Source organism: Prionailurus viverrinus, chromosome D4 (genome assembly GCF_022837055.1).
Source record: "Prionailurus viverrinus isolate Anna chromosome D4, UM_Priviv_1.0, whole genome shotgun sequence".
NCBI classification, from domain to species: domain Eukaryota; kingdom Metazoa; phylum Chordata; class Mammalia; order Carnivora; family Felidae; genus Prionailurus; species Prionailurus viverrinus.
The window spans coordinates 7,589,063-7,616,604 of NC_062573.1; the positions used below are offsets into that span (position 1 = coordinate 7,589,063).

Here is a 27,542-nt window from a genome sequence, read left to right on the forward strand (position 1 = left end):
GGCCTTGCTAACATTCCTTAAGAACATGCCCTATTTACAAAGGGAAGAATTTAAGTCCTGTGCTCAAGAACAGATATAGTGATTCCAGGCATTGCTCACTGCTGTTTAAAATGCAAACTAGCAAGGATGGCAGCATGATATATTGAAAAAGACATGGGCTTTGAGTCAGGAAGATCAGAGTTCACTTCCCAGATAAATCCATGTTCAAAAACAAACCTTTAGAAGCAAATAGTTCCAACCTATCTTATTTTCAGTGACTGATAACATCATCTTGTTTACTAAGCCATTTGTTGGAGTAAGCAATAACCTTATCAATTCTGAGAGAGGAACCTTTTAAGATAATGGGGCAGTTTACATCTCTGAGCTTCAATTTCTACAACTTCTAAATGGGCTGATAAATAAAATTACAACATACAATTGTGAGGATTAAATATGTCCATCTATATATACCTAATGCATAATAGATGCCCAAGGGATAGTAATTTTTTTTTTTAATCACTGCCTAATTACTAGTCCAACTTTATGCCCACTTTGATAGATGTTTGTTGTTATGTATTTTTAGATTTCATCTAAGGGCAAAATCATACACTTTGGCACAGAGAAGAAACTCCCAGGTTCATCTTACCAGCTTTTAAACCTTTCTGTGACTCAGCACATGGTTCCTACAGCCCGTCTCCTGGTATATTACATTGTCACAGGACAGCAGATAACAGAATTAGTATCTGACTCAGTCTGTCTAAATATTGAAGAAAAATGTAGCAACCAGCTTCAGGTGAGCCACAGATACTCTCCCTAGCCTGAGGTCATCCTGAGTAACTGTCTAATTTCACCTTGAGATACTTTTTTTTTTTTCAATTCATTTTAGATCTATCTGTCTCCAAATAAAGATATATATTCTCCAGGCGAAACTGTATCTCTCACTATGGAAACTCAGTCAGAATCATGGGTAGCGTTATCATCAGTGAGCCGTGCTATAAATAGCATCCAAGAAAGAAGCAAAAATAACATGGAAAGAGTTAAGTAGAATAAATGCTGTCATTCCTGTCGTTACATGTCGTTACATGGCTCGGGGCCAGGTGGCCACCATGGTTCTCTCGTTGTTCTGTGGGTCACTCATGGGAGAAAAATAAAGGAAAAAGATATGGTTGCACCAATGTCTGTCTTCTCAGCTAAATTTAAGGATAATAATAGCTAACATTCATTGAACACTATATGCTGAGTATTATTGTAAGACCTTTTAATTTATTATACCATTGAATATTTACAACAATCCTATGAGATAAAAACCAACAATAAAGATATTTAAAATGTATTGAGTCCTTATTAGTGGAGTTCCTATGTTATGAATGAGGAAAACTAAGTCACAGATTAGGTTTCTTGTGACCTGAGTAGAATCCCAGCACAGGATATAATCGAGTGAACTTGTTTGATCTGAGTTACCCATTTTGGTTATCCTTGTAGACATATAAAGGATAATTATCCAGTTAACTTACTCTCCAATTTATTTTGTTTTATAGGAACACACTTTATTTGGGAATATCTTCAGTTAAATGCTAAAATGCAGTTTTCTCTGGGAATAAACTAAAATGTAATTAGATCCACATTCAGAAACCTTCAGATGCAATCAATTCCAAACTAGCTTCCTTTCAGAGACTGATGACATCATCTTGTTTACTAAACCATTTTTTAAAAATAACGTTATTGACTCTCAGAGAGCAGCACGTGTGTGTGGATACCTTTTAAGCAAATCTATAAAATTAAATCTCTTACTCCAGGGCAGGGATATGAATAAAAATGCTGGGGTTTTGGTGAGTTGAATATATTAAAGTCAATGAAGAGGTATGGAGAGGGGAGCAGAAAAACAGGGGGTGGGGGGAGACTATGTGGCTACACATGAACACTGTGGCCATGAATAGTTGTTTTGTCTGCTCCTGCCCCTTCCCCAGCCACTCTCAGGGGCCACTTGGGTCATGGTCACAAACTCTTTAGAGGAGCCAACCCTCGTCATCAAAAATAATTCGTTGGGTATCCCTAACCGATTTTAATGCTCTGCCCTATCTTGGGTAGAGCAACAAAACATGGGGTCTGATCCCCCTCGAAATTTAGAGCTAGAAAAGGACCATGAGAGGTAGTGAATGTTTTGTTTACTCATTCATTCACTCATACATTTATGCAAAGGATATTTTATTAATTCAATGTACTGTACAAAGCTCTAAGGAGAATGTAAGCTGTTTCCTAAGAACTTCCATATCAAAGTTATATTGAATGAATTTTGATAGTATATATTCAAGAAGTGAAACCCAGTGAAATGCAGTAGGGTTTGGGAAAACCAGGGAACTAGATTTTAACATTTAATAAGTGAGAGACTTACAACTAACATTATCCCCAATTCAAGAATTCCTCATAATGGCCACTAACTGTTTTTCTTGGGGGGTGGGGAATGATTTCCTTTCTCAACAGATACTGCAATCTTTTGATAAAAGTGGCCAGGACTGTGGAGGAAGTGGTGGCAGGAATAATGCTGAAGTGTTTGACTTAGCAGGACTCACTGTCCTCACCAATGCAAATGGAGATGACTCCCAACAAGATGGTAATTAACTGTTTTCAACCAACTAACCTGAATATTCTTGTTATGAAAATACACCTCTTTTCCTGGACCCATACTAATTCTCCCTCCAAATCCTCCCTGTTCCACTGCGTAATTTTTTTAACTAAAAAAAAAAATTATATTATTGTGGTAAAACTCCGAACATGAGATCTACCCTACTAACAAATTAAGTGAGGTGTTAAATACATTATTGTTGACTATAGGTACAGTGTTGTACAGCAGATCTCTAGAGCTTATTTGTCTTGCTTAACTGAAACTTTATTCCTTTTGATTAGTGACTCCCTATTGTCTCCTCCCCCAGCACTTGGCAACCACCATTCCACTCTTTGATTCTATGAACTTGGCTATTTTAGATAGCTCATATAAGTGGAACCATGCTGGTTGCCTTTCTGTGACTGGCTTATTTCATTTAGCTTAATATCTTCAAGGTTCATCCATGTTAGTGCATATTGCAGAATTTTCTTCTCTTTTAAGGCTAAATAGTATTACATGTATACATATGCACACATATATGTTGTGTGTGTGTGTGTGTATATATATATATATATATATAATGTGTGTGTATATATACATACACACAATGGAATACTATACATACACACTCTTTATTCATTCCTCTGTTAATGGACATGTAAGTTGTTTCTATACCTTGGCTTTTGTGAATGGGTGTTACAATGAACACAGGAGTGCTAGCATCTCTTTGAGATCCTGATTTCAGTTCTTCTTAGATAAGTATCTAGAAGTGGAATTGCTGGATCATATGGTAGTTCTATTTTTATTTTTTGAAGAACTTCTATACTGTTTTTCACTGCCTTACTTTGCATTCCCACCAACAGCGTGTAAGGGTTCAAGTTTTTCCACATTCTTGCCAACATTTATCTTTTTTTTTTCATCATACCCAGTTTGACAGATGTGATTTCTCATTGTGGTTTTGATTTGCATTTCTCTGATTAGTAACATTGAGTATTTTTTCATATACCTGTTGGCCATTTGTATATCTTCTTTGGAGAAATGTCTATTTGAGTCCTTAACCCACTTTTCAATTGGGTTATTAGGTTTTTTGCTATTGAGTTGTAGGAGTTCTTTATGTATTTTGGAGATTAACCTTTTATCACATATATAGTTTGCAAATATTTTCTTCCCTTTCCTAGGTTGTCTGTTCACTCTGTTAGTTGCTTCCTTTGCTGTGCTTTTTAGCTTGATGTAATTCTACTTGTTTATTGTTTCTGTTGCTGTTCTTTTGTTGTTTTGTTTTTATTTTGTAGTTCTTCAGAAATATTTTTTTTCTTCAAATTTTTATTTAAATTCTAGTTAACATACAGTGCAATACTGGTTTCAGCAGTAGAATCCAGTGATTCATCACTTACATACAACACCCAGTGTTCATCATAACAAGTGCCCTCAATACCCATCACCCATCTAGCCCATCTTCTACCCACCTCCCTCCATCAACCCTGTTTGTTCTCTATTGTTAAAAGCCTGTTATGATTTGTTTCCCTCTCTCTCTTTCTTGCCCCCCTCCCAAATGTTCATCTATTTTGCTTCTTAAATTCCACATATGAGGGGCGCCTGGGTGGCGCAGTCGGTTAAGCGTCCGACTTCAGCCAGGTCACGATCTCGCAGTCCGTGAGTTCGAGCCCCGCGTCAGGCTCTGGGCTGGTGGCTCGGAGCCTGGAGCCTGTTTCCGATTCTGTGTCTCCCTCTCTCTCTGCCCCTCCCCCGTTCATGCTCTGTCTCTCTCTGTCCCAAAAATAAATAAATGTTGAAAAAAAAAATTAAAAAAAAATTCCACATATGAGTGAAATCATATGGTATTTGTCTTCCTCTGACTTATTTCACTTAGCATAATACACTCTAGCTCCTTGCATGTCATTGCAAATGGTGTTGCTGTGCTTTTGATATCATATCCATGAAATCATTGTTATAACCAATGTCATGAAGCTTTTCCCGTATGTTTTCTTCTAGGAATTTGGGGGTTGTAAATCTTACATTTACATCTGTATTCATTTTGAGTTGATTTTTGTATATGGTATAAAACAAGGGCCCAATTTTATTTTTTTGCATGTGGGCATCCTATTTCCCCAACACCATTTGTTAGAGAACTTCCTTTCTCCATTGTGTACTCTTGGCACTCTTATTGAACATCAGTTGGCCATATATGCATGAATTTGGTTTTGGGCTCTCTCTTCTGTTCCATTGGTCTGCATGTCTGTCTTTATATTGGGATCATACTGTTTGATTACTGTAGCTTTGTAATATCGCTTGAAATCAGAAAGTGTGATACCTCCAGCTTTATTCTTCTTTCTCAGGATTGATTTGGCTATTCATGGTCTTTTGTGCTTCCATATGAACTATAGAATTGCTTTTTCGGTTTCTATGAAAAAAATGCCATTGGGATTTTGATAGATTGCATCTAATCTGTAGATCATTTTTGGTAGTACAAACATTTTAACAATATTAAGTCTTCTAGTCTGAACATGGATGTCTTTCCACTTGTTTGTGTCTTCTTCCATTTCTTTCATCAGTATTTGTAGCTTTCAGCAAGCACATATTTCACCTCCTTAACTAGGTTTATTCTTAAGGTTTTTATGGAGAGGTACTATTGTAAATTGTTTTCATAATTTCATCTTTGGATAGTTCACTGTTACTGTATAGAAACACCACTGATTATGTAGATTTTTTTTATCCTGCAACTTTACTGAATAAGTTTATTAGTGTAATAGTTTTTTATGCAGTTTTTTTTTCTATATATATAACCATTTTATCTGCAAACAAGGACAATTTTACTTCTTCCTTTCTGGTTTGAATGCCTTTTTTTTTTTTCTTGCCTAATCACTCTGGCTACAACTTCCAGCAGTATGTTAAATCGAAATGATGGAGACTAGGAATCATTATCTTGTTCCTGATCTTAAAGGAAATGCTTTTAAGTTTTTTCTTTTTTTTTTTTTAATGTTTATTTATTTTTGAAAGAGACAGAGGCAGAACGCGAGTGGGTTAGGGGCAGAGAGAGAAGGAAACACAGAATCCAAAGCAGGCTCCAGGCTCTGAGCTGTCGGCACAGAGCCCAACAAGGGGCTCGAAGTCATGAGCTGTGAGATCACGACCTGAGCCAAAGTCGGACACTCAACCGACTGAGCCACCCAGGCGCCCCCTTTTCAGTTTTTTACCATTGAGTATGATGTTAGTATGATGTTACTTGTGAGCTTTTTATATATGGCCCTTATTATGTTCAGGTACTTTCCTTCTATTCCCAGTTTGTTGAGACTTTTTTATCATGAAAGAATGATGAATTTTGTCAAATGCTTTTTCTGTATCTATTGAGACAATTGTGTAGCTTTTATTTCTTTATTTGTTAATGTGGTGCATCACTGTGCATCACATTAATTGATTTTCATATGTTGAACCACCCTTACATCCCAGGTATAAATCCCACTTAGTCATGGTGTTTGAGCCTTTTCCTATGCTGTTGGATTCTATTTGCTAGTATTTTGTTGAGGATTTTTGTACTTATATTCATCAAGGAATTTTATTTTCTTGTTGGTGTCTTTGTCTTTGGTATCATGGTAATTTCGGCCTCATTAAATGAGTTTGGAAGTGTCCTTCCTATTTAATTTTGAGAAGAGTTTGAGAAGGATTAGAATTAATTTATCTTTACATGTTTGGTAGAATTCACCAGTAAAGCCATCTGGTCTGGACTTTTGGTTTCAGGGAGGTTTTTGATTATTGACCCAAAATCTGTACTAGTTATAGGGTTTTTTGGTCCTTCTGTTTATTCATCATTTAATCTTGGTAGGTTTTATGTTTCTAGGAATTTATCCATTTAATTTCTTCTGAGTCATCCAGTTTGTTAGCGTGCAACTGTTCATAGTAGTCTCTTATGATCCTTTTTATTTGTGTGGCATTAGTTGTAACATCTCCTTTTTCATTTCTGATTTTACTTATCTGGGTCTTCTTTTTTTCTTAGTTAGGCTAGCTAAAGGTTTGCCAATTTTGTTTATCTTTTCAAAATACCAAGTCTTAGTTTCATTGATTTTTTTTTAATATTTCATTTATTTCTGCTGTAATCTTTGTTCTTTTCTTTTTTTTTTTTTTCCTTTTTTTTCTTTTTTTACTGACTTTGGATTTGGCTTGGTCTTTTTCTAGTTCTTTGAGGTGTAACATTAGGTTGTTTATTTGAGATCTGTCTTCTTTCTTAAATTAGGCATTTATTGCTATGAACTTCCCTCTTAGTACTGCTTTTGCTGCATCCTATAAGTTTTGGCATGTTGAATTTTTGTTTTTATTTCTTGAAGTATTATCTAATTTCCTTTTTGATTTCTTCTTTGACCTAATGGTTATTCAAGAGTATGCTGTTTAATTTGCACATACTTGTGAATTTTCAAGTTTTCCTTCTGTTATTGATTTCTAGTTTCATTCCATTGTGGTCATAAAAGATACTTGGTATAATTTCAGTCTTCTTAAATTTGTTAAAACTTATTTTGTGACCTAACATATGACCTATTCTGGAGAAGGATTGTGTGCCTTTGAGATTAATATATATTCTGCTGTTGTTGGTTAGCATGCTCTGTATATGTTTGTTAGGTCTATTTGGTCTATAGTGTTGTTTAAGTCCTCTGTTTCCTTATTGATTTTCTGTCTGGATGTTCTACCCATTATTGAAAGTGTGATACTGAAGTCTCCTCCTATTACTATATTGCTTCCTATTTCTCCCTTCAGTTCTGTCAATATTTGCTTTATATATTTAGGTGTTCTGATGTTAAATGCATACTTAGTTGTTATATATTCCTGTAGATTGACTTTATTTATCATTATATAATATCCTTCTTTGTCTCTTGTGACAATTTTGACTTAGTCTATTTTGTCTAAGTATAGCTGCCCTTGCTCTCTTTTGATGACCATTTGCATGGGATATCTTTTTCCATCCTGTACTCCCACAACACATTTCTGATAAGCTTGTCAGCACTCTGCATGAACCCCCCCCTCCCCCCACCAGCATCCAAGTCCCTCTAAGGAAGAGAGTCTGTCTTAGGTCAGATTAAACTGCTTCCGGATCTTTTCCTTTCTTGCATTGCTTTAGGGCCCTGTGATCAGACCTCACTTGTCTTCTTGGGGAGCACCTAGAGGGGGTCTTGTTCTGTCAAACTACTGCCTGGCATGCCTTTCTCCTATCATTTGCCATAAAAGCTCAAGCTTCACCTTTTCTTCCAACCCCATTCCCAAGCTGGCCTTGGAGAATGACCTCTCCCCCTGTGCTAATTTGCTAGGGTTGTCAAAACAAAGTAGTACAGACCAGGTGGGTTAAACAACAGAAACTGTTTCCCCACAGTTTTTAGAGACTAGAAGTTCAAGGTCAAGGTGTCAGTAGGATAGATTTATTCTAAGCCTTCTCTCCTTGACTTACACATGGCCACTTTCTCCCTGAGTCCTCACACAGTCTTTCTTCTGTATGTATCTGTGTTCTAATCTCTTCTTATAAGGACCCACCCGATATTGGATTAAGGCCCACCCAATGACCTAATTTAACTTTAATTACCTCTTTAAAAACCTCATCTCCAAATATTTTGAGGTACAGGGGGTTAGGACTTTAACATATGAATTTGTGGAGGAAAACTGAATTCAGCACCTAACAGTCCCTTTATACTCAGTCTGATATTATAATATTAATAGAATGAAACCCCTATTTCATGTCTTTCTTTTTTAATTCTTTTTAAATTTTAATTTTATTTTTTAAATTTATATCAATTAGTTAACATATAGTGCAACAATGATTTCAGGAGTAGATTCCTTAATGCCCCTTACCCATTTAGCCCTTCCCCTCTCCCACAACCCCTCCAGTAACCCTCTGTTTGTTCTCCATATTTAAGTCTCTTATGTTTTGTCCCCCTCCTTGTTTTTATGTTATTTTTGCTTCCCTTCCCTTATGTTCATCTGTTCTGTCTTAAAGTCCTCATATGAGTGAAGTCATATGATGTTTGTCTTTCTCTGAGTAACTAATTTTGCTTAGCATAATACCATCTAGTTCCATCCACATAGTTGCAAATGGCAAGATTTCATTCTTTTTGATTGCCAAGTAATACTCCGTTGTGTATATATACTGCACCTTCTTTATCCATTCATACATCGATGGACATTTGGGCTCTTTACATACATTGGGTATTGTTGATAGTGCTGCTATAAACATTGGGGTGCATGTGCCCCTTCGAAACAGCATCCCTGTATCCCTTGGATAAATACCTAGTAATGCAATTGCTGGGTCATAGGGTAGTTCTATTTTTAATTTTTTGAGGAACCACCGTACTGTTTTCCAGAGTGGCTGCACCAGCTTGCATTCCCACCAACAATGCAAAAGAGATCTTCTTTCTCCACATCCTCACCAACATCTGTTGTTGCCTGAGTTGTTAACGTTAGCCATTCTGACAGGTGTAAGGTGGTATCTCATTGTGGTTTTGATTTGTATTTCCATGATGATGAGTGATGTGGAGCATTTTTTCATGTGTCAGTTGGCCATCTGGATGTCTTCTTTGGAGAAGTGTCTATTCATGTCTTTTGCCTATTTCTTCACTGGATTATTTGGTTTTTTTTGGGTGTTGAGTTTGATAAGTTCTTTATAGATTTTGGATACTAACCCTTTATCTGATACATAGTTTGCAAATATCTTCTCCCATTCTGTTGGTTGCCTTTTAGTTTTGCTGATTGTTTTCTTTGCTGTGCAGAAACTTTTTATTTTGATGAGGTCCCAATAGTTCATTTTTGCTTTTGTTTCCCTTGCCTCTGGAGACATGTTGCATAAAAAGTTGCTGCGGCCAAGATCAAAGAGGTTTTTGCCTGCTTTCTCCTCAAGGATTTTGATGGCTTCCTTACATTTAGTTCTTTCATCCATTTTGAGTTTATTTTTGTGTATGGTGTAAGAAAGTAGTCTAGGTTCATTCTTCTGCACGTCGCTGTCCAGTTTTCCCAGCACTACTTGCTGAATAGACTGTCTTTATTCCATTGGATATTCTTTCCTGCTTTGTCAAAGACTCGTTGGCCATATGTTTGTGGGTCCATTTCTAGGCTCTCTATTCCATTGATCTGAGTGTCTGTCTTTGTGCCACCATATTTCGTGTCTTTAGATTTTTGTGATATCCAGGATAGGGACAGGATTTTACTGATTTTTGTTGTTTCCTAACTGGGAGACAAAAGGCACTCACTAAACACTCACTAAACAGATGAACAAACACCTTAAGAATGTGTGTATTTGATACTTTCTGTCTTATGTTTGAGCTTCTTGAGGTCATACTTTAGCAAAGAACAAATAATAATAGTGCTACCAAAAAATATGCTTACTCTGCTCTTGTACATCTCTGTTTTACGGGTATACAGATCAGAATTGTTGTGGGAAATAGAACAGATCTCTGATAAAATATACACATTCCATTCTGTGAACTGGTAATTTAGATAATCTGATGGAAGCATTTATTCTGAGGTATGTTCTCTCTCTCTCTGTGTTTTTTAACAGGTGGATTGTTGGAGAAAACTCCCAGATCAAGAAGAGAATTAAAAGAGAAAATAGAAAGTCTAGGTGCTCCAAAGTTTCATGTTGTTTTCAGAGGTTATGATGAAGTGATCCAGGATCTGCTACATTTTCTCATTCTAGCTAATTGATGTAGACCAGATGAAAAGATCTGTAGGCACACCCAGCTTTTGCTCTTTATAGGAGTGGAGCAAACTGGTTAAATTAACACACATTTACTTCGCAGAGTCTTAACTTAAAAGAAATAAGTCACCACCATAGCCATTCTCTATAGTGATGATAGAGTTGCTTTCTAATTGTCTCATAGATCTTCCTCTCTCTCAGAGTAGCTGGTGCAGCAGTTAAATGTGTAGCTTCCCCCCACATTCTCACAAAAGCTAGGTCTGATGAACTTTAGGTTGAAATAATAGCTAATGCTAATTGAGGACTTACTACATGCCAGGCACTGTGGATGCCTCATAATCAGATTTTCTCCTTGAACACTCACACCAATCTCATGCAGTAGGTACTCTTATTACCTCCATTTTCCAGATGAAATCATCAAGGCCCAGAGAATTTAATAATAAGTAACATGTCCAACATCTTGGGCTAGTGAGTGGCATAGGTCAGATTGACAGCAGAGCCCACTACACTAGTGACTGCTGTGCTCTGCTGGACACTCCTTCTATCCTTTGGATGTTCAGAACCTGTCCGGGTCACTTGGAAGATGCGTGTGAAAGAACTGATTTAAAAAAATTTTTTTTTAACATTTATTTATTTTTGAGACAGAGAGAGACAGAGCATGAACGGGGGAGGAGCAGAGAGAGAGGGAGACACAGAATCGGAAGCAGGCTCCAGGCTCTGAGCCATCAGCCCAGAGCCTGACACGGGGCTCGAACTCACGGACCGCGAGATCGTGACCTGAGCTGAAGCCGGACGCTCAACCGACTGAACCACCCAGGCGCCCCTTTTTTTAAATTTTTTTTAACATTTATTTATTTTTGAGACAGAGAGAACTGATTTTAATATAGCACTTACATTTTAGTTATACTATCAGTAATGTCAAGGAGTTACAGATATTGTGCTTTAATAATAATGATGATAATATTGTCATTAGTATATGTCATTAATAATAATGACGATAATATTATTAGTAGAATAATGATGATAGTAACATTATTATAAAGCGCCCCCCCCCCCATTTCCAGCAGGGATTTGCCACAAAAGCATATTTAGAAGGCATCAAACAATGTTTTTAGAATTAGAGACCAGGTTTGGGTCTCAGCTTACTACTTACAGCTAAGTGATCTTTGCCAAATTAAATGGAGATAATTTCTCTCTGCTCTGCTCTTAGGAGAATTGAATGAGATCATACAGGTAAAGCACTTAGGAGGAACTAATGTTTAATGCTTTATTCTTTTTATTTGTTATTGCTTTAAATTTTTTGATGCCTATTTATTTTTGAGTGAGAGAGAGAGAGAGAAAATGAGCGGGGGGGGGGTTGGGTACAGAGAGGGGGAGACACAGAATCCAAAGTAGGCTCCAGGCTCTGAGCTGTCAGCACACAGCCTGATGCAGGGCTCAAACCCACGAACTGCAAGATCATGATCTGAGCCGAAGTCAGATACTTAACCAAATGAGCCACCCAGGTGCCCCAGTGCTTTATTCTTTTTAAAGCTCTTTCTCACCAAAGCCACACTCTGACCTAGGCTAGGCAGAAACTATAATCATTTAATGATGGCAAAATGAGTTTCTGAAAACTGAACTGTGTTGCAAAGTCCAGATGACTGGAAGAGGTGGGGTAGCCACAAGTGTCAGAGCTTCTATTCTGTGGCCCAGTGGCCTTTTCACTACATGATGCTGCCTCTTAGCTCCAGCCCCGGCTCTGCCTCTTAGCAGCTACCCCCACTGGGACAAGTCTCTTCCCCTATCTGTTCTATTATTTCCTCCTTTCTAAATGACAGAGAAGACATGCCCAAGTCTAAGGTCCCTTTCAGAGGTTTTTGAGAAAACAGGAGGGCAACCTCAGTGAAAGTTCTTACTCTTCTATTCACTCACTCAGACTTTGTGCTGGCTGGCTTGACCTTCTTGGCCAAGTGCGTGTCCAGGGGAGAGTGACTGTACAAGGGCTTTGAAACCATATCCTGTGAAAACATGGTCCAAATAAAAAAGCCTCAGGGATGTTTACTGGAGAAAGGATGAGATTTAGGTAGTCATGATGACTGTCTTCAAATATTCAAGGAAGTGGTGGTTATGTGACTTTTGCTGCACAAGAGGATTAATTCCATGAGTACCTATAAAGAAATAGGAGTGAGAGTTTCATTTAGAAGATGTCACGAAGAGTTTTTCAGCAATTAGAGCTCTCTGAAATGGAACAGGTTGCCTGGAGAGGAAGCAGCTTCCCATTCTGATAGCTGTTCCAGCAGGGGCTGGTTGACCATTGGTGCTGGAGGGGGTGGAGCTGGGGGTACCAGGGAGGAAGATGAACCAGAGCCTGTAAGTCTAGCCCCAAGATTTTGAATCTGTACTTGACTAAGAGCAGTTGTATTATCTCAGCATCCACGTTCAAACACCCATTGATCCAGAAGTGCTGTTACGACGGAGCCTTTAAAAGCGAGGAGAGCTGTGAGCAGAGAGCTGCAAAGATTACCCTTGGCCCACGTTGTTCCAGAGCTTTCTCTCAGTGTTGTGAGCTGGCAAATGAACTGCGGGAGGAGTCGTCTTACATCCATGTAATGATCGGAAGGGATGGTATGTGTAAGCGCTCCTGTTTTGTGTGCAGTACAGTAAGAGGGTGCCAAGCAGAGTCTGTGCTGCCATTGGAAGAAGTACTTCCAAATTTGGCTTAATGTAGAAAAGATGAAGTATGAACTCCTGCCAATTTGGCTTGAAAAAAAGAGTGGTCAGTGGCAATAATACTAGTTTGGATACCACTAGTCCCACTAGTCCCAATGACCAGCTTTCTCACTAACTCAGTGTGTAGCATTTGCAGGTCGTTATTTATCCTCGAAGAACTAGTTTGTGAAATGGAAATATTTGACTGAATGATTCTGTGATACTCATTTTGTACACACATCATTGACCACACATGATACTTAAAATCTTGCAAAAAGACAATAGGAGACTTTGAAGAATCAAAATATCATTATTGATTCTGCCACAAAGCATAACCAATAAGAAATTTTAGAAGTAGAAGAAATCCCAGTAAGTATATACAGAAAAGAGTTTCCTTTACTTCAATTTCTTTTTTTTTTTTCTTTTTTTTTTTTTTCAACGTTTATTTATTTTTGGGACAGAGAGAGACAGAGCATGAACGGGGGAGGGGCAGAGAGAGAGGGAGACACAGAATCGGAAACAGGCTCCAGGCTCTGAGCCATCAGCCCAGAGCCTGACGCGGGGCTCGAACTCCGGGACCGCAAGATCGTGACCTGGCTGAAGTCGGACGCTTAACCGACTGCGCCACCCAGGTGCCCCCTTTACTTCAATTTCAAATGGTTTCGTGGAAAATCCTGATGAGTACAACTTATTACAATTTTGTTTAATTTTAATAACCTTTTCTACCTATTTTCCTTGGTTTCATCTGAATTCTCCTTAACTGCCCTACTGTGCAGATCATGCAAGTTAAGGCATGATCATAATTAAGAAAAATATTGCAATGTTTGTTTAATCTGGTGGTTTAAAAAGTCAGTAACTTTTAAATTATTTTTTAAATTTTTTATTTTTAGTTTTTTTCCAATTTTATTGAGATATAATGGGCATATAACATTGTGTAAGTTTAAGGTGCACAACATAATCATTTGGATTATGTATATATTGTGAAATACTGTTTACCACAGTAAGTTCAGTTAACATCTGTTACCTCTCATACTTACAATTTTTTTCCTTGTTAAATAACGTTTTTTAAAAAAAGGATTTAATAACTTCCTTGTGCCTTTCCATGAACTTATAAAAGTGTATAAACAAGTAAGCTCTGAAAAATATTTTAAAATATAAAACTTACCTTAAATCTTCAATAATAGTGATATTGCTGGGAAATCCTCCTAAACTTATGAATGCATATGATTGAAATATTTTTATTAGTTAAAAAATATATGAAAGTAATATAGGCTTAAAAAAGCCAAATAATAAAATTTAGAGGAAAATCAACAAAATATTTAAGAATAAACATTAAAAAAACCTCTGTCAGTTGACTGTTTTCCTTATGCTCTGCCTTGTGTTCCCATGACTTATTCATTGCCTGTCTGGAGAGGCCTGTACCTCCCTCTCCCCTTCACCCATTTTTTTCTAACTCCTTACTTCCTTTCCCTCTGGCAACCATCAGTTTGTTCTCTGTGTTTATAGGTCTGATCCTGCTTTTTGTTTGCTTACTGTTTTGTTTAGATTTCATTTATGAGTGGAATCATATGATATTTGTCCTTCTTAGGCTGACTTATTTTACTTAGCATAATGCCTTCCATGTTAATTCATGTCCTCTTTTCTTCTCAAACTTGCCAGAGCTTTCTCTATTATATTGATCTTTTTAAAGAAACAATTTTTTAGTTTTGTTGATAACGTGTATAATTGTTTTCTGTTTTATATGGTCCATTAATCTCTACCTTCTACTTTTTTTTGTTTTATTGTTCTTTTTCTAACTTTGTAAGTTAATTACATTTATTTTTCATATGAATTATTGATTCAGGTGTCTCCTTGTATTTTTTACAGTTTTTGCTGTATGTACTTCAAAGCTGTGTTCTTAAGTACATAGTTTATGCCTACCTCTTCTTTTTAGCAAAATATAACTCTATCCACATAAAATATTTTTTTACCCCATTTAAATTGTTCTAAATTCTGTTTTATCAGAAGTTATTATTTAACTACTAGCTTATCTTTTGTCAGTATTTGGCCTGTATATGGTTTTCTATCCCTTTATTTTAAACTTTTCTCTATCACTTGGTGCTGTTGTATAGCTTTTAAATCTGTTTCTAGATAAGTTTTCTTTTCTTAACCTGTTTTGAGAATGTCTGACTTTTAATGAGATATTTTAAGCCCACTCAAGTTTGTTGAGTTTATACTTATTCATGTTCTCTTATATTTTCTATTGAATATGCTTCCTTATTGTTTCTTTATATCCTTTCTTGCCTTTTGTTGATTTGCTTTGGCACATCCTTCTTTACACTTTTATTAAAAATTTGCACTAGTTTTCATTACAAAAACAATACTGTAATAGAAGAGTGTGAAGTACAAGGTAAAAATTCCTGACCCCGGTACTACCTGCTTTCTAAGTAAGACATTGCCGTTGTTTAAAATTTTTTATCTTTCCAGAAATTTTCTCTGCCTATGTAAATATTTATGTCTACACCTGTAGCTGTATCTCTGTATAACATTTTGTTTTATACCTATGGGAGGTTACCATTCTGTATTTTGCTTTTTGCATGTAATGCATATTAGACACCTTAAATCGAGGATTTTATTTTCCTATTTTGATATTACAAAAATTAAATGTTTGATCAAATTCATTAAAATATTTAATTTAAAGTTAGCCATCATGATTTAACATGTAACTCTATTGTATGTTATGTTTACCCTGTGTTTTCATATTTTTAATTTAGATGCACCAAGCAGGTACCCAATAATGTTTGAAAGAAGCCCTTTTTTAGAAAACGGGTTATGGGAAGTATATCATGTCTCTAAAAGGTATTCTAAGATTTTATTGTCTTTTCCTTAGGAATTTAAAAAAATATTCAAATATGATATATAAGTGGTCTGTCAATCTTCAGAAGGTTTCTTTGATTATTAAAGATAGCACTAACATTTGATCAAGGTTAATTTGGTTGGCTATTGGGCTGGTTTTTCCCTCAGTAGCAGGGTTAACTGAGCACTGATCTTTGTAGAAGAATGCCATTTCACTTACCTGGAACTTATACTGAGCATGTAGTTTGGGGTGATATCTGGGCATTATACTTCTGTGTAGTTGTTTCAGTACTTCTAAACAGACTCTGGTGTGTAACAAACACACCAACAATGTATATCATCCATTTAGGTATGTATTTCCAATGCTATTTATCTACATAACAAATAAGAGAAGGCAATATTTTCCTTGTATTATAAACACACGCTGTAAATAACCGATTATCCATAAGGTTTGAGAAATGATCAGTTTTTCTTCAGTTATCATGACTTGCCTGATGTCCAACAGCCTCCTTTACTCTCCCTGATTCCAGCTCTATCCACTTCTCTGATTCACTCTCTAAGCACAGCCACCCATGTGATTATGTTAAAATCCAAATCTGATCATGCCATTTCCCCACCTAAAACCATTTCTCCATGACCCATCAGGCAAAATCAATGTAGATTAAGACCCTCTCATCCACTGCTCTTGCCAATGGCTCCAGCCCATCTCCCAGCAGCCCTTGCCACTATCCTTTATTGTGCCCTCTGTGCCCCAGCAGTACTTGGTCTGTGCAGTTTTCTTACCTTTTCCTGGAAATCCTCTTTCTTAACCCTCCACTCCTAACAAAAGGCATTTCACATTTGACAACCAACTCAGACACTGGGTTCACCAGAAAGTGGCCCCCAAAGAATTAAATACTTACCTCTCTGTGTTCTTACTGTAGTTTGTACATGCTTGTATTGAAGCCCTTATTACCTCTGTGATCATGTATTTGTTTACATATTTCTCTCCTCTTCTAGAATAAGTTATTTGAGGCAGACAGCTTGTTACTTATCCCTGTATTTAGTCTTAGGACTGTGCCATGCACATGATAGGCACTTAGGAAATGTACTGTTCAGACTAAATGGACTTTGATATTCTGAAAATTCCTTTTTGTTTCAATTGTTTTTGATTACTCTACTTTTCTTAAAAGTAGAGTTCACTGAAAATAATATAATTTTAATTTGATAACTTATCACAGCCCTTTCAGTTTATAAAAGTAGGGCAATGAAAACAAAACATGGGAGTATGTTGAACCATGTCTTAATCCATCTGGGCTGCTATAACAGAAAACCACTGACTGGGTGGCTTATAAACAAGACATTTATTTCTCATAGTTATGGAGGCTGAGAAGTCCAAGATCAAGGCACTGGCAGATTTAATGTTCAGTGAGAGCCCACTTTCTGGTTCACAGATAGCCATGACAGAAGGAATGAGGGAATTCCCCAGGACCTCTTCTGTAAGGACACTAATTCAGTTCATGAGGGCTCCACCCTCATGACCTGAGCACTTCCCAAAGATCTCCCGTCTAAATGCCATCACACTGGGGATTATATTTCAACGTATGAATTTGGGGGGGGATGCAAACATTCAATCTATGCCAAACCATATGTATATGCCTGTAACCAAGCATTCTTGACCCACACAGCAATTTCATATATTTCAACTTAATTGGTGTATAGGCAATTATCCTGAGAATGTAGGAGTCCCTTGTTGTCCTTTGTTCTTTTCTTGACTTTCTTCCCACCTATGGTCACTGATTTAACTTTGTTTTCTTGTGATTTGTTTCAAGAGCCCATATGTGAAAACTGTAAACATTTCTGATTAATAGACCATGTTAAATTGGTTCCAGGTTAACTAAGGCTCACCTGTGTGTGATAGCTGTGAAATATTTTATTTTCTAGGCATCAGATAGAGTTGACGGTACCTGATTCTCTAACTACGTGGGAAATTCAAGGTGTTGGCATCTCAAATCAAGGTAAACAGCTAGTATGATATACTGAATTAAGGAGCAGTTTATTCATTGCAATATGTTTATCATTTTATTGACAGTTTATCCAGAACTTTGGCAATAGCATATTTTAGACTCTCATTGTAAACTCGTATGAAAAAGATTTATCTATATGTTTTTGAACATATTTTGTTCATTTAATGTTTTTGTAAGCCATCATTATATGAGCCACAGTTTCAAGTTCCTACTTTCCTAAAACTGTTATGATTTGCTGGGAGGTTGAGGTGGAGGATAAAAACAGGACTCATTACTGAGTTTTCCCTCAAACTATGAGTAACAGTGCAAATCAATATCATTTGTAAATTATTTTTAAGGATATTTATTTGAAGGGTGCCTGGGTGGCTCAGTTGGTTGAGCATCTGACTCTTGATTTCAGCTCAGGTCGTGATTCCAGGGTTGTGAGATCAAGCCCCACATCAGGCTCTGCCTGACCATGGAGCCTACTTGGGATTTTTTTTTTCTCTCTCTCCCTTTCCCCAGCTCACACCCCCCCCCCCCATTTGTGCACACCTTCTCTCTCTCTCAAATTAAAAAAAAATGTTATTTCATTTTTTATAATTCAATATTTCACCCATTAAATGGTTTCCATAATGTATTAATGTCTTTGGCTACACTGAAAAATAGGATGGAGACAGACTGCTAAAAAAAAAAAAACAAAACAAACAAAAAAAAAAAAACAAAAAAAAAAAACTATGCAATTTTGTAACCAGAGCGCTAACAACAGCAACAAAAGAACAATAGTCTGATAAAGTTCCAAAGATATTAAATTCTAACAGAAAATGTTATAGTACATACAGTACTTTAATCTTTAAAAAGAACACAAGTAAAGGTAGCTAAACAGAAGGTTGTGTGAGGGATGGCTGCGGTGGCTGAGTTATGGAGAAATGTGTAGATGTCTGGGGAAGCTGATGGCCAAATGGAGCCGATGAAAATATGTGGGGCAAATGGACGTTGTGTCATAGTACTCGGTTCCTCGTTTGCTGGCTGCTTTCAGCTGAGTAATGTACTTATGTTCAGCTCCTATTACATGGTGGCCAAAAATATTGAAGTGTTAGGGGGAAAAAGTGCACATGAATCACCAGGATGCATTGCCATCATTCCCTGACTTAGCAGTCATTGCAAGCTAAGAACATTCAGGCCTATACCTGGAGCTGAACAGACTGTGCCTAAAAAAATGTTGTGCGTGTGTACTTAATATTTTTATCCAGTGCCTTAAGGAAATGATTCTCAGGCTAATGGAAGTTACTAATGTTTTGTTGTGGTGGTGGTGGCTGAAGTTCACAAACTAATGGTGCAAATGTGAACACTGAGTGGATATTTGATGATACTAAAAACTCATTGTTTTTGACAGTGAGGTTAAAAAAAACGGAAGTTATTGTCTTTGAGAGATATATGCTGAAATGCTGACAGAGAAAATAACGTGATACTGAGATTTGCTTCAAGATATTTCAGGAAGTTCAGGAGAGATGGGTACAGAGGAAACAAAACTGGCCATGAGTTGATAATAATCACTGAGCTGGGTAGTGGGAACGTGGAGGTTCATTATGCCATTCTTTCTACTGTTTATATAAGTTTGATTTTTCCTATAACCAAAAGGGTACTTTTTTAACTTTACAAATAATCATGATAAAGCCTCTTTGTTTACGGCCATTATTTGAATGTTGAAGACAAAGGCCTGCCCGCCAGATAGCCCTGTGGCTCACTCTGCCACAGGTTCCGGGCTTCCCCTGACCAACCTGTGTACCAGACCTTATCTTCTTTATATGTGTCACTGCCTCATAGTTTATCACATATTGTTTATGTCTTCGTGACTAGAGAGAAGATTTTGCCTGTCTTGTTCACTGTTGTATCTGCATTAGCTAGAACAGTGGCCCGTGGTGGTAGACTAAGTATTAATTGATTCGAGAAATAAGCATCACTAAGTAGAACTTTCAAGAAGAAGAGAGAAATATAGGGGGGAAAAAAAGGAAACTCAATATCGTCTTTTTCTCTTCCTCCAAGTAAAATACAAGAATTTTGGAGAAGAAGAAGTACCCTGGGGGCCCCCTAATGTGCTTCTGTGCGCTGTCACCCTTCACAGGTCTGTGTGTTGCTGATGTGCTGCAGCTCCAGGTGCACAAAGACAGTTTCCTGGTCGGAGACAACAATGTGGCAATCGTCAATTAAGAGGGACAGTTTCCCACACTAAAGTTCCTAAGTAAGTAGGTAAATATGTGGCACCAGAGTCAAGGGCTGAGAAATCTAATGGTAAATCCACTACACACAATTCACTTTAATGTGGCATGAACACTGCCCTTAATGCAAAAGGATCTGACATCAGGGAGGATTGGGGTGAGGGGGAAGGAGTGAGAGACTCTCAAGTTGTATATAATTAACGTATCACCAGAGAAAAGGAATGGAAGTTTAGGTGAGAATAAGGTCATATTTTTGTTGGGAATGGTGGGAGTTGAGGGAAGACTTCCTTAAATTAATCCACAGAAGCACAAGACTGGTGGTTGCCAGTGGTGGGGTTGGGGGCTGCGAGAGATGTGGAGTAACTGCCTGATGGGTAAGGGTTTTTTGTTTTTTGTTTTGTTTTGTTTTTTTGAGCAATGAAAATATTTTGGAATTAGATAAAGGTAGTAATTGCATAATATTGTGAATGTACTGAATACCACTGAATTGTTCACTTAAAAATGGTTAATTTTATGTTATATGAATTTCACCTCAAAACAAAGAAAAGTCTTCTTGTACTAGCTAATGTTGGGGAGGGCAGTGGAAGTCCCCTCCTCTGTAAAAGTAGGAGGATTGGCAGATAAAATCATCTCTGTCCCACCCCCACATCACTCTGGACATTTGGGATGGATCTCAGAGAATGGGTAGGATTTTCACAAGTAGAAATAACGACTGGAGTATTTTATGATGATAAAACAGCATACATATGGAAAGGGGAAACCATGGACAGTTTATTGCAGCCAGACCCTAGTAGGCTTGGAGGTAAATATTCTTTTGAACTTCTAAATTATTCCCAGAAGCAGACTAAAGGACCCTTCCCAGTCTTACAGTGAGTTGATGGCAGACCTAAACCTAGAACTTTGGTCTTTTGACTTTTAGGCTTGTGTTCTTTTCACTATAGAAAATAATTGATTCCATATGCTTTAGATCAACAAATTTGTCTTAAATAAATTGTACTAAGAGTTGCAGTATATTTAAAAATGAATATGTAATCCAGGAATTAAAACCCCAAATATCAGTCTGGAATGACCATATAGTTAACACCAGTTTGTCTTTCAGAGTTCCAGTGAGAGCCATTTTCTTGGGGAATCTTCTATTAGCCCCAAGCCCTGATAGAACTGTTACTTCCCTTTCTATTTATCTCAAGTCTATCATTACACTCATAAGCATGCTTATATAGCTAATGTCTGTCTCTCCTACTAATCCGACCTAACATTTACTGAGGACTTAATCAAGGTCAGATCCATCCTAAGCTTTTTGCGAGAATTCATTTACCTAATTTTCACCAGAACCCTATGAAGTAGATATTTCATTTGTTCTCCCTTTACGGATAGAGAAACTGAGGCACACAGCGATTAATTTGTGCAAGTCAAACAGTGAGTAGCAGAACCAGGACCCAACCCCAGCAGACTCATTCACGAGTCCACACACTGAAGCTCCCTGAGAGCAGCAGCGACTGTCTCTGTGATTGCATCCTTGGCACCTGCCTGCCCAGAGCGTGTGCACGACTGTCAAACAAACGCATGGTCTCAATGCGAGCTCAGGAATGGCTCATACTTGGCTGTGTAGCCTGAGCAAGTCACCTGGCTTCTCTGAACTCAACATTTATCCTAACCACCATGTTTAGAGTTGTAAAGCCCAAATGAGATCATGGATGTGAAAACACCTTGGACAAGAATGAATGTTTAAATAAATACAAATGTACAGGATGACATAGTAAGGATGCTTCATAAATTATATTCTTCTAAATACTTTAATTATTTGAGAGAATCATAGATTTGGATTCACTTTTGTTCGAAAAGCATTTGAAGAAAAGTTCAGATAGAAGTCTTTTTCAGTGGCACGATTTGCCTCAATGAGACGCATTATTTGGTAACAATTCTCACTGGCTTGAGTAACCTGCCAGCAATGACAGCTAATTGCCTTTTGGACAGAGGCTTAACATAGATCTTAACTTCTTCCTTCATATATTGGAATAGGCTCAGTTTAATTTCCTTCAGAGTTCAGCATTCACAAGATTTATGTGTATTATTTATGCTTTTAATTTAGCCTCAAGTAGAATAAAAGCACACTTAACCTTACTTGGGAATTGATTTCCATTTTTTTTTTTTTCAACGTTTTTATTTTATTTTTGGGACAGAGAGAGACAGAGCATGAACGGGGGAGGGGCAGAGAGAGAGGGAGACACAGAATCGGAAACAGGCTCCAGGCTCCGAGCCGTCAGCCCAGAGCCTGATGCGGGGCTCGAACTCACGGACCGCGAGATCGTGACCTGGCTGAAGTCGGACGCTTAACCGACTGCGCCACCCAGGCGCCCCTTGATTTCCATTTTAAAAACAGTAATGGGGGGGCGCCTGGGTGGCGCAGTCGGTTAAGCGTCCGGCTTCAGCCAGGTCACGATCTCGCGGTCCGTGAGTTCGAGCCCCGCGTCGGGCTCTGGGCTGATGGCTCAGAGCCTGGAGCCTGTTTCCGATTCTGTGTCTCCCTCTCCCTCTGCCCTTCCCCCATTCATGCTCTGTCTCTCTCTGTCCCAAAAATAAATAAACGTTAAAAACAGTAATGGGGTCACTCACTTTTGATTGGCTGTCCTAATTATAAACCCACTAAATAAATGGTTACCTAAAAAAAGAAAGAGGTTATTAAACAGATGAATCAAAAGCAGTGAACTGCTCTTATTTATGGTGCCCACTTTTATTTCTAATTTATTTCTAATGCTTTTATTAGAAGTGAGGGCCCTGGAGCAAGCCCTGTAGTAGAGATCCAAACCTAGACATCAACCCCAAATTCTGGCACCATAACTAAACCTTCAGGTTTGTACTCAGCTCCTTGACTCCTTTGAAATACTATGGCAACTTGAAGTTATGGATTTCAATTCATTCCATATTAAAGCAAGTAAAAAGAGGGAATCTCTCAGAGACAAATTCATTGCCAGTGTTCATTCAGCCCACAGTTACTAACATTGACTCAGGTGGCGGGCACTGAGATGGCAATAAGAAGTGACTGCTGAAGCAGAAAAACAGAAAAATTCCCAAACACCACCTACCACTGTTATCAATATAGAAATTTCCTTTTTTTCTGCAACTGAGATAATTTTGTAATAGCAAGGTATGCTTGACCAAACTTGACCTGATACCCTGATTTGTACTGTTTGGCCCCGGGTCCTTGCCCTTGCCTTGAGTATCTTTGTGGTGGTTCGCTCATCTCTGGTTACTGATGGCCAGAGAAAAGATCTCCTTAGTTGAGTACATTCCTGGCAGAAAAATTCACCTCCCCCCCGCCCCGCCATAAGCTCAAGATCTTAAAATGAAATATTTAAATATATTTATGAATTCTGCCTTTCCTTACAAAAGAATACTCTGTATTGCCAAAAATAATAATCTTTGGGAGTTCTGCTAGAATTCAACATCATGTTTTGATATTCAGGAATATGGAACGCAAAAGATGAAAACACTTGTGTCAGCGAGTACTAACTAACCTGGAATTCATTCTTTCTTTCCTCCTTATTATCAAAACCTAAATTTTAGCTGGCCTTCATTTCCCTTGAAGTTGGGCACAGCCTATTCCCAAGTCTCTTCATGAAATGTGTGTATGGGACTTTGGAGAAGGCTGCTCAAAGCAAGTGGATTCAACAGGGAGGGGTCTCTTTTCTGCCTTCCTTTTTGCAGCCCTCATCCTACAAACAATGGCTGGAGTTCCAGCAGCCAACATGGACCATGAGGTAACACTGAAGATGGACGCTAGGTGATAGCATGGTGGAACAAAAAAATAACGGCCCCTGCCTCTGAGGACATATGGAAATGCCATTGCAGCCTTGGACTTCTTTTATGTGAGAAAGAAATAAACATATATCTCATTTGGGCAACAGTGATTTTGATTGCGTGTTATATGCAGCAGAACCTAATTCTGATTATTATAAACTCATTTTCTTTCTCTGGCCCTGTGTAGCTCCCCTGTCATAACGCTCATCACAGTTTGGTTTAACTGTTCATTTGATGATCTGTCTTCAACACTAGACCCCAAGTTCCTTGAACATCCTGTCTAGTTCCCCATTGCTGCCCCAACCACTGTCTGGTACATTTTAGGTGCCCAATGAACATTTGTTGAATGGTTGACTGCAGGCACACCTAAATCTCAATTCTCTCTTCTCTCTTTCTCTTCTCCATCCTTTATAGATTATTCCTGCTATCAGACTTCTCCATCTGATTAAGCCATCATTCATCTCTCTCCATCCCTAAGGACAGCCCAGCCATCTCTCTATCTCATCCCAGCCTCTCGCCACCCCCTGCAACATTCCCATCCACCACATCCTTCATTCCTAAGCCAGGGATACCTGGGATGCACTCCACCAATTTCACAAGGGTGAAGGACATTATTCTTAAAAGGGAGAGCTAGGATGCTAATATAGGCCTTCTCGCCAAGTGCGCTTGAAGCTAGATCCCATGTGGCACCTGGGGCTGGGGTTCCAAGGACCCTTGGGGAATTCTGAGAGACAATTCCAAGCCCAAACCATGGTCTTAGCAGTTCTCAAGGTGCCCCTTACCCATGGCCTGTGCCAGGGCTTGGTGCACAGGATCCCCCCCTTATGTGGCAGAATTAGCCCTCCCTCTTTCCCAGATCCCTATGGACTCAGCTCCAGGTTCTGTCCCACAGTAGCTGGCATAGTAGCTGCTCAGATGAGGAAACCTGTCCAAGCAAGTGAAGAGGCCACCAGAGATGTCCACACTGAACTGCCTTTCTTGCTCCCCTAACAGAGTAGGGAAAAGCTTTTAAGAGGCCCTACCCTCACCCCAGCCAGATCACATCCATCATCCCCCAAGATCTTATTTTCTTAAGGGAAAAGTGCAGAACTCCCAGAAGTGATTCTATGTGGTCTGGAGGCAAGATGTTATTAAATGCTGAGTACATGTGGTATAGGATTTGGCATCTACTTCTCCTTGCTCATATTATATATGCCTCAATTCTGATCTTTGAATGTCTGCCTCCTCCCTGGTCTATCTTTCTTTTTTTTTTTGCAGCTTAAAAAAATTATAGTAAAATATATATAACATAATATTATTTTAACCACTCGTAAGTATACAACCCAGTGGCATTAAATACATTCACAATGTTGTGTAACCATCAATATCATTTATACCCCAAACCTTTTCATGATTTGTAACAAAAACTCTGTGCCCATTAAATGATGACTCCCCCTCCTGGTCTGTTTCTTGATCAGGGACCCTGCCTCCATCGTGGCCATCCCCTGACCTCAGCCATATAGTTAGGTAGGTCCTACGTATTTGCCAATAGTCCATCTTAATGTGATTTTCTGCCTGGCCTCTTGAGGAACGCATCCCAACATGACCTACCTGTTAAGATATCACTTTCTTAGACCCCTGATACTGGCTGCCTCTCTTTTGCCTCGTTTTGAAAGTGCTCTGTAGATGCTGGCTGCCAAAAGGAATGCTTTCTAAGCATCTACAAGCTAGGACACTGTCTGTCCCACCTTTGGGAGCTGGCTTGCTTCCAGGTCATATCTCCTAGCTCATGCCAGTCTGTATGTCTGCCTAAAGTAACTGAGCTATTGTGTCCTTTTGACAACCATCTTCCCAAACACTTCTCCCTCCTTATCATTCTCCTCCCAGATTGCAGTCCCTTTGCTACTTGCCCTGTGTTATTTGAAGAGACTCCATGTGATGTTAAGAGACTTTGGAGTCATATATGGCTCTGCTCCTGGCTTTGCTACTCCAGAGCTGGCTTCGTGGACATGCAGCTTGTGCAGTCACAGAGGGCCCAGCACTCAGAAGGGCCCACACTTCTGAATTTATTAATAGTTATATCTTTGAACCTGTGTCTTATAAGTGTGATGGGGAAATGGAGCATGTAGGTGAACAGAGGAGATATGTGCAAACACATGTGCCCACCATTCCTTTTCACCCCATTCACAGCATTCACGATACCCCATGAACACAGAATACCAGTGGACCCACAATGCAGTTTAGGGAGACTCAAAGTGAATACAAAGTAAGCATGTCATGTCTATGACTCAACAAGCAGGGTGCTGACAGCCTTTAGAGGCCATATATTCCTTTGGAGCCAGAACTTGGTTTGAATGCAAAAACAAACAACAACCACAATGGCATTCTAAGAAACACAAATGACAGAGGAAACTCATCATATTCTTTCTTGTTCATGTTATTAGCCAATGACTTAAACTAAATATGATGACACAGAAGGAAGGGGAAATGCAGGATAACCCATAGCTCCTTTTCCATTCAGGCTTTTCTTACTCTTCAGTAAGCAAAGGTAGAGAGTGTTGGTAGAATACACACATGTCAAAAAGTAAAATAACAATTGAGTTTGTTTTGCACTGCATTTCCAATGTTCTGATAAGAACAAAGTATACATGCATGTATGAGATCTGAAAAACAAACTGCGTGGTCTTGGTGATTCTACATATGAATTAAGTGCCCTTGTATTAGCATTTAAAACCAGCATCGCACTAAATGAAGATGAATGGTAAAGTTCACGCCATTAATTTAAACCTTTGATTTTCCTTGACTTAGAATAACATTAAAAATTGCAAGTAAAAAACACCATTGCAAGTTGAGGAAGAGACCACAGAAGAAATGAAAAGGTTTTTATGTTTTAATACCGCACCTTTTCTTACTTTTTGAATAAGCAGGTCTACATTTTCATCTTACACTGGGACCCTCAAATTGTACAGGTGGCCTTGGCTACTTCTTTCTGTGTGATTCTAGGCCCCCTTCCTTCCTTTGAGCCCTTTCTGATCATCAGGGTCTTTGTGTGTAAAATGAGAACAATGCCAAATCATGCCAACCAACATCAAGTGGCCTCTGCTGCTGAGCAATCATTTTATTCATTCCTTATTTTCTTTCTAAATAAGTTCCATGAAGATATCTGTGCAGCAGTCTAGTGAGGGGGAGTCCATGGATAAATGGAGGAAAAGAAAATTCTAAAAAGGGAGCAGACTAAGCCTTTGAGAGGTTTAGCAGTGATTTTTGGAGAAAAATCCATTGAAAAGTCCTGTGATATTTGGCTTTTTTTTTTGTCCAATTAATGGAGACTTCTGCATGTTTGGAGGCAGAAAGAAAGAAGTTGATAAAGCAGGAGAGATAAGATGCTTTAAAAAATAATCATAAGAACTCCTTACATGTTTGTATGATTTCTAATGCTCAGGGATATCACATTTCAGCATTCCTATAAGAAGGCAAGGTAGGCATTGCTCTCTCCAGGAACTGAAGAAACTAGTTCTCAGAAGGGACGAGAAAAGGGAAGTCTGAGTCTATCTTGGAGAAGGTGTTATGTGTTAGCACTGGCCATCAGCACAGCACAAATTATTCCAGTCTGCTTTGGGATGCGGTTAAGTTACTACCAGCAGGTGGCGCTTTCAAGGAGCTGTCTGAACCTGCTGCTCTTTAAGAACTTAAAGTATGCTTGAGAATTTTTATTTTTTAATTTTTATTTTTGAGACAGAGATAGAGCATGAACGGGGTAGGGTCAGAGAGAGAGGGAGACACAGAATCCA

The 27,542-nt window shown here is 38.3% G+C and overlaps 1 protein-coding gene across 1 annotated transcript in view; it reads left to right on the top strand.

The window, feature by feature from the left end:
- LOC125150344 (complement C5-like) overlaps positions 1-23,876 on the top strand; it is a 42,539-nt gene extending 18,663 nt beyond the window's left edge. The window contains exons 13-21 of the mRNA XM_047830140.1: positions 563-772; positions 866-1,015; positions 2,461-2,590; positions 10,107-10,169; positions 12,657-12,851; positions 15,689-15,773; positions 17,694-17,767; positions 19,881-19,997; positions 23,680-23,876. Of these exons, the coding sequence (XP_047686096.1) occupies positions 563-772; positions 866-1,015; positions 2,461-2,590; positions 10,107-10,169; positions 12,657-12,851; positions 15,689-15,773; positions 17,694-17,767; positions 19,881-19,966 (993 nt within the window). The 3' untranslated portion in view covers positions 19,967-19,997; positions 23,680-23,876. The remainder of the gene's footprint in view (positions 1-562; positions 773-865; positions 1,016-2,460; positions 2,591-10,106; positions 10,170-12,656; positions 12,852-15,688; positions 15,774-17,693; positions 17,768-19,880; positions 19,998-23,679) is intronic.
- Positions 23,877-27,542: the final 3,666 nt, after the last annotated feature.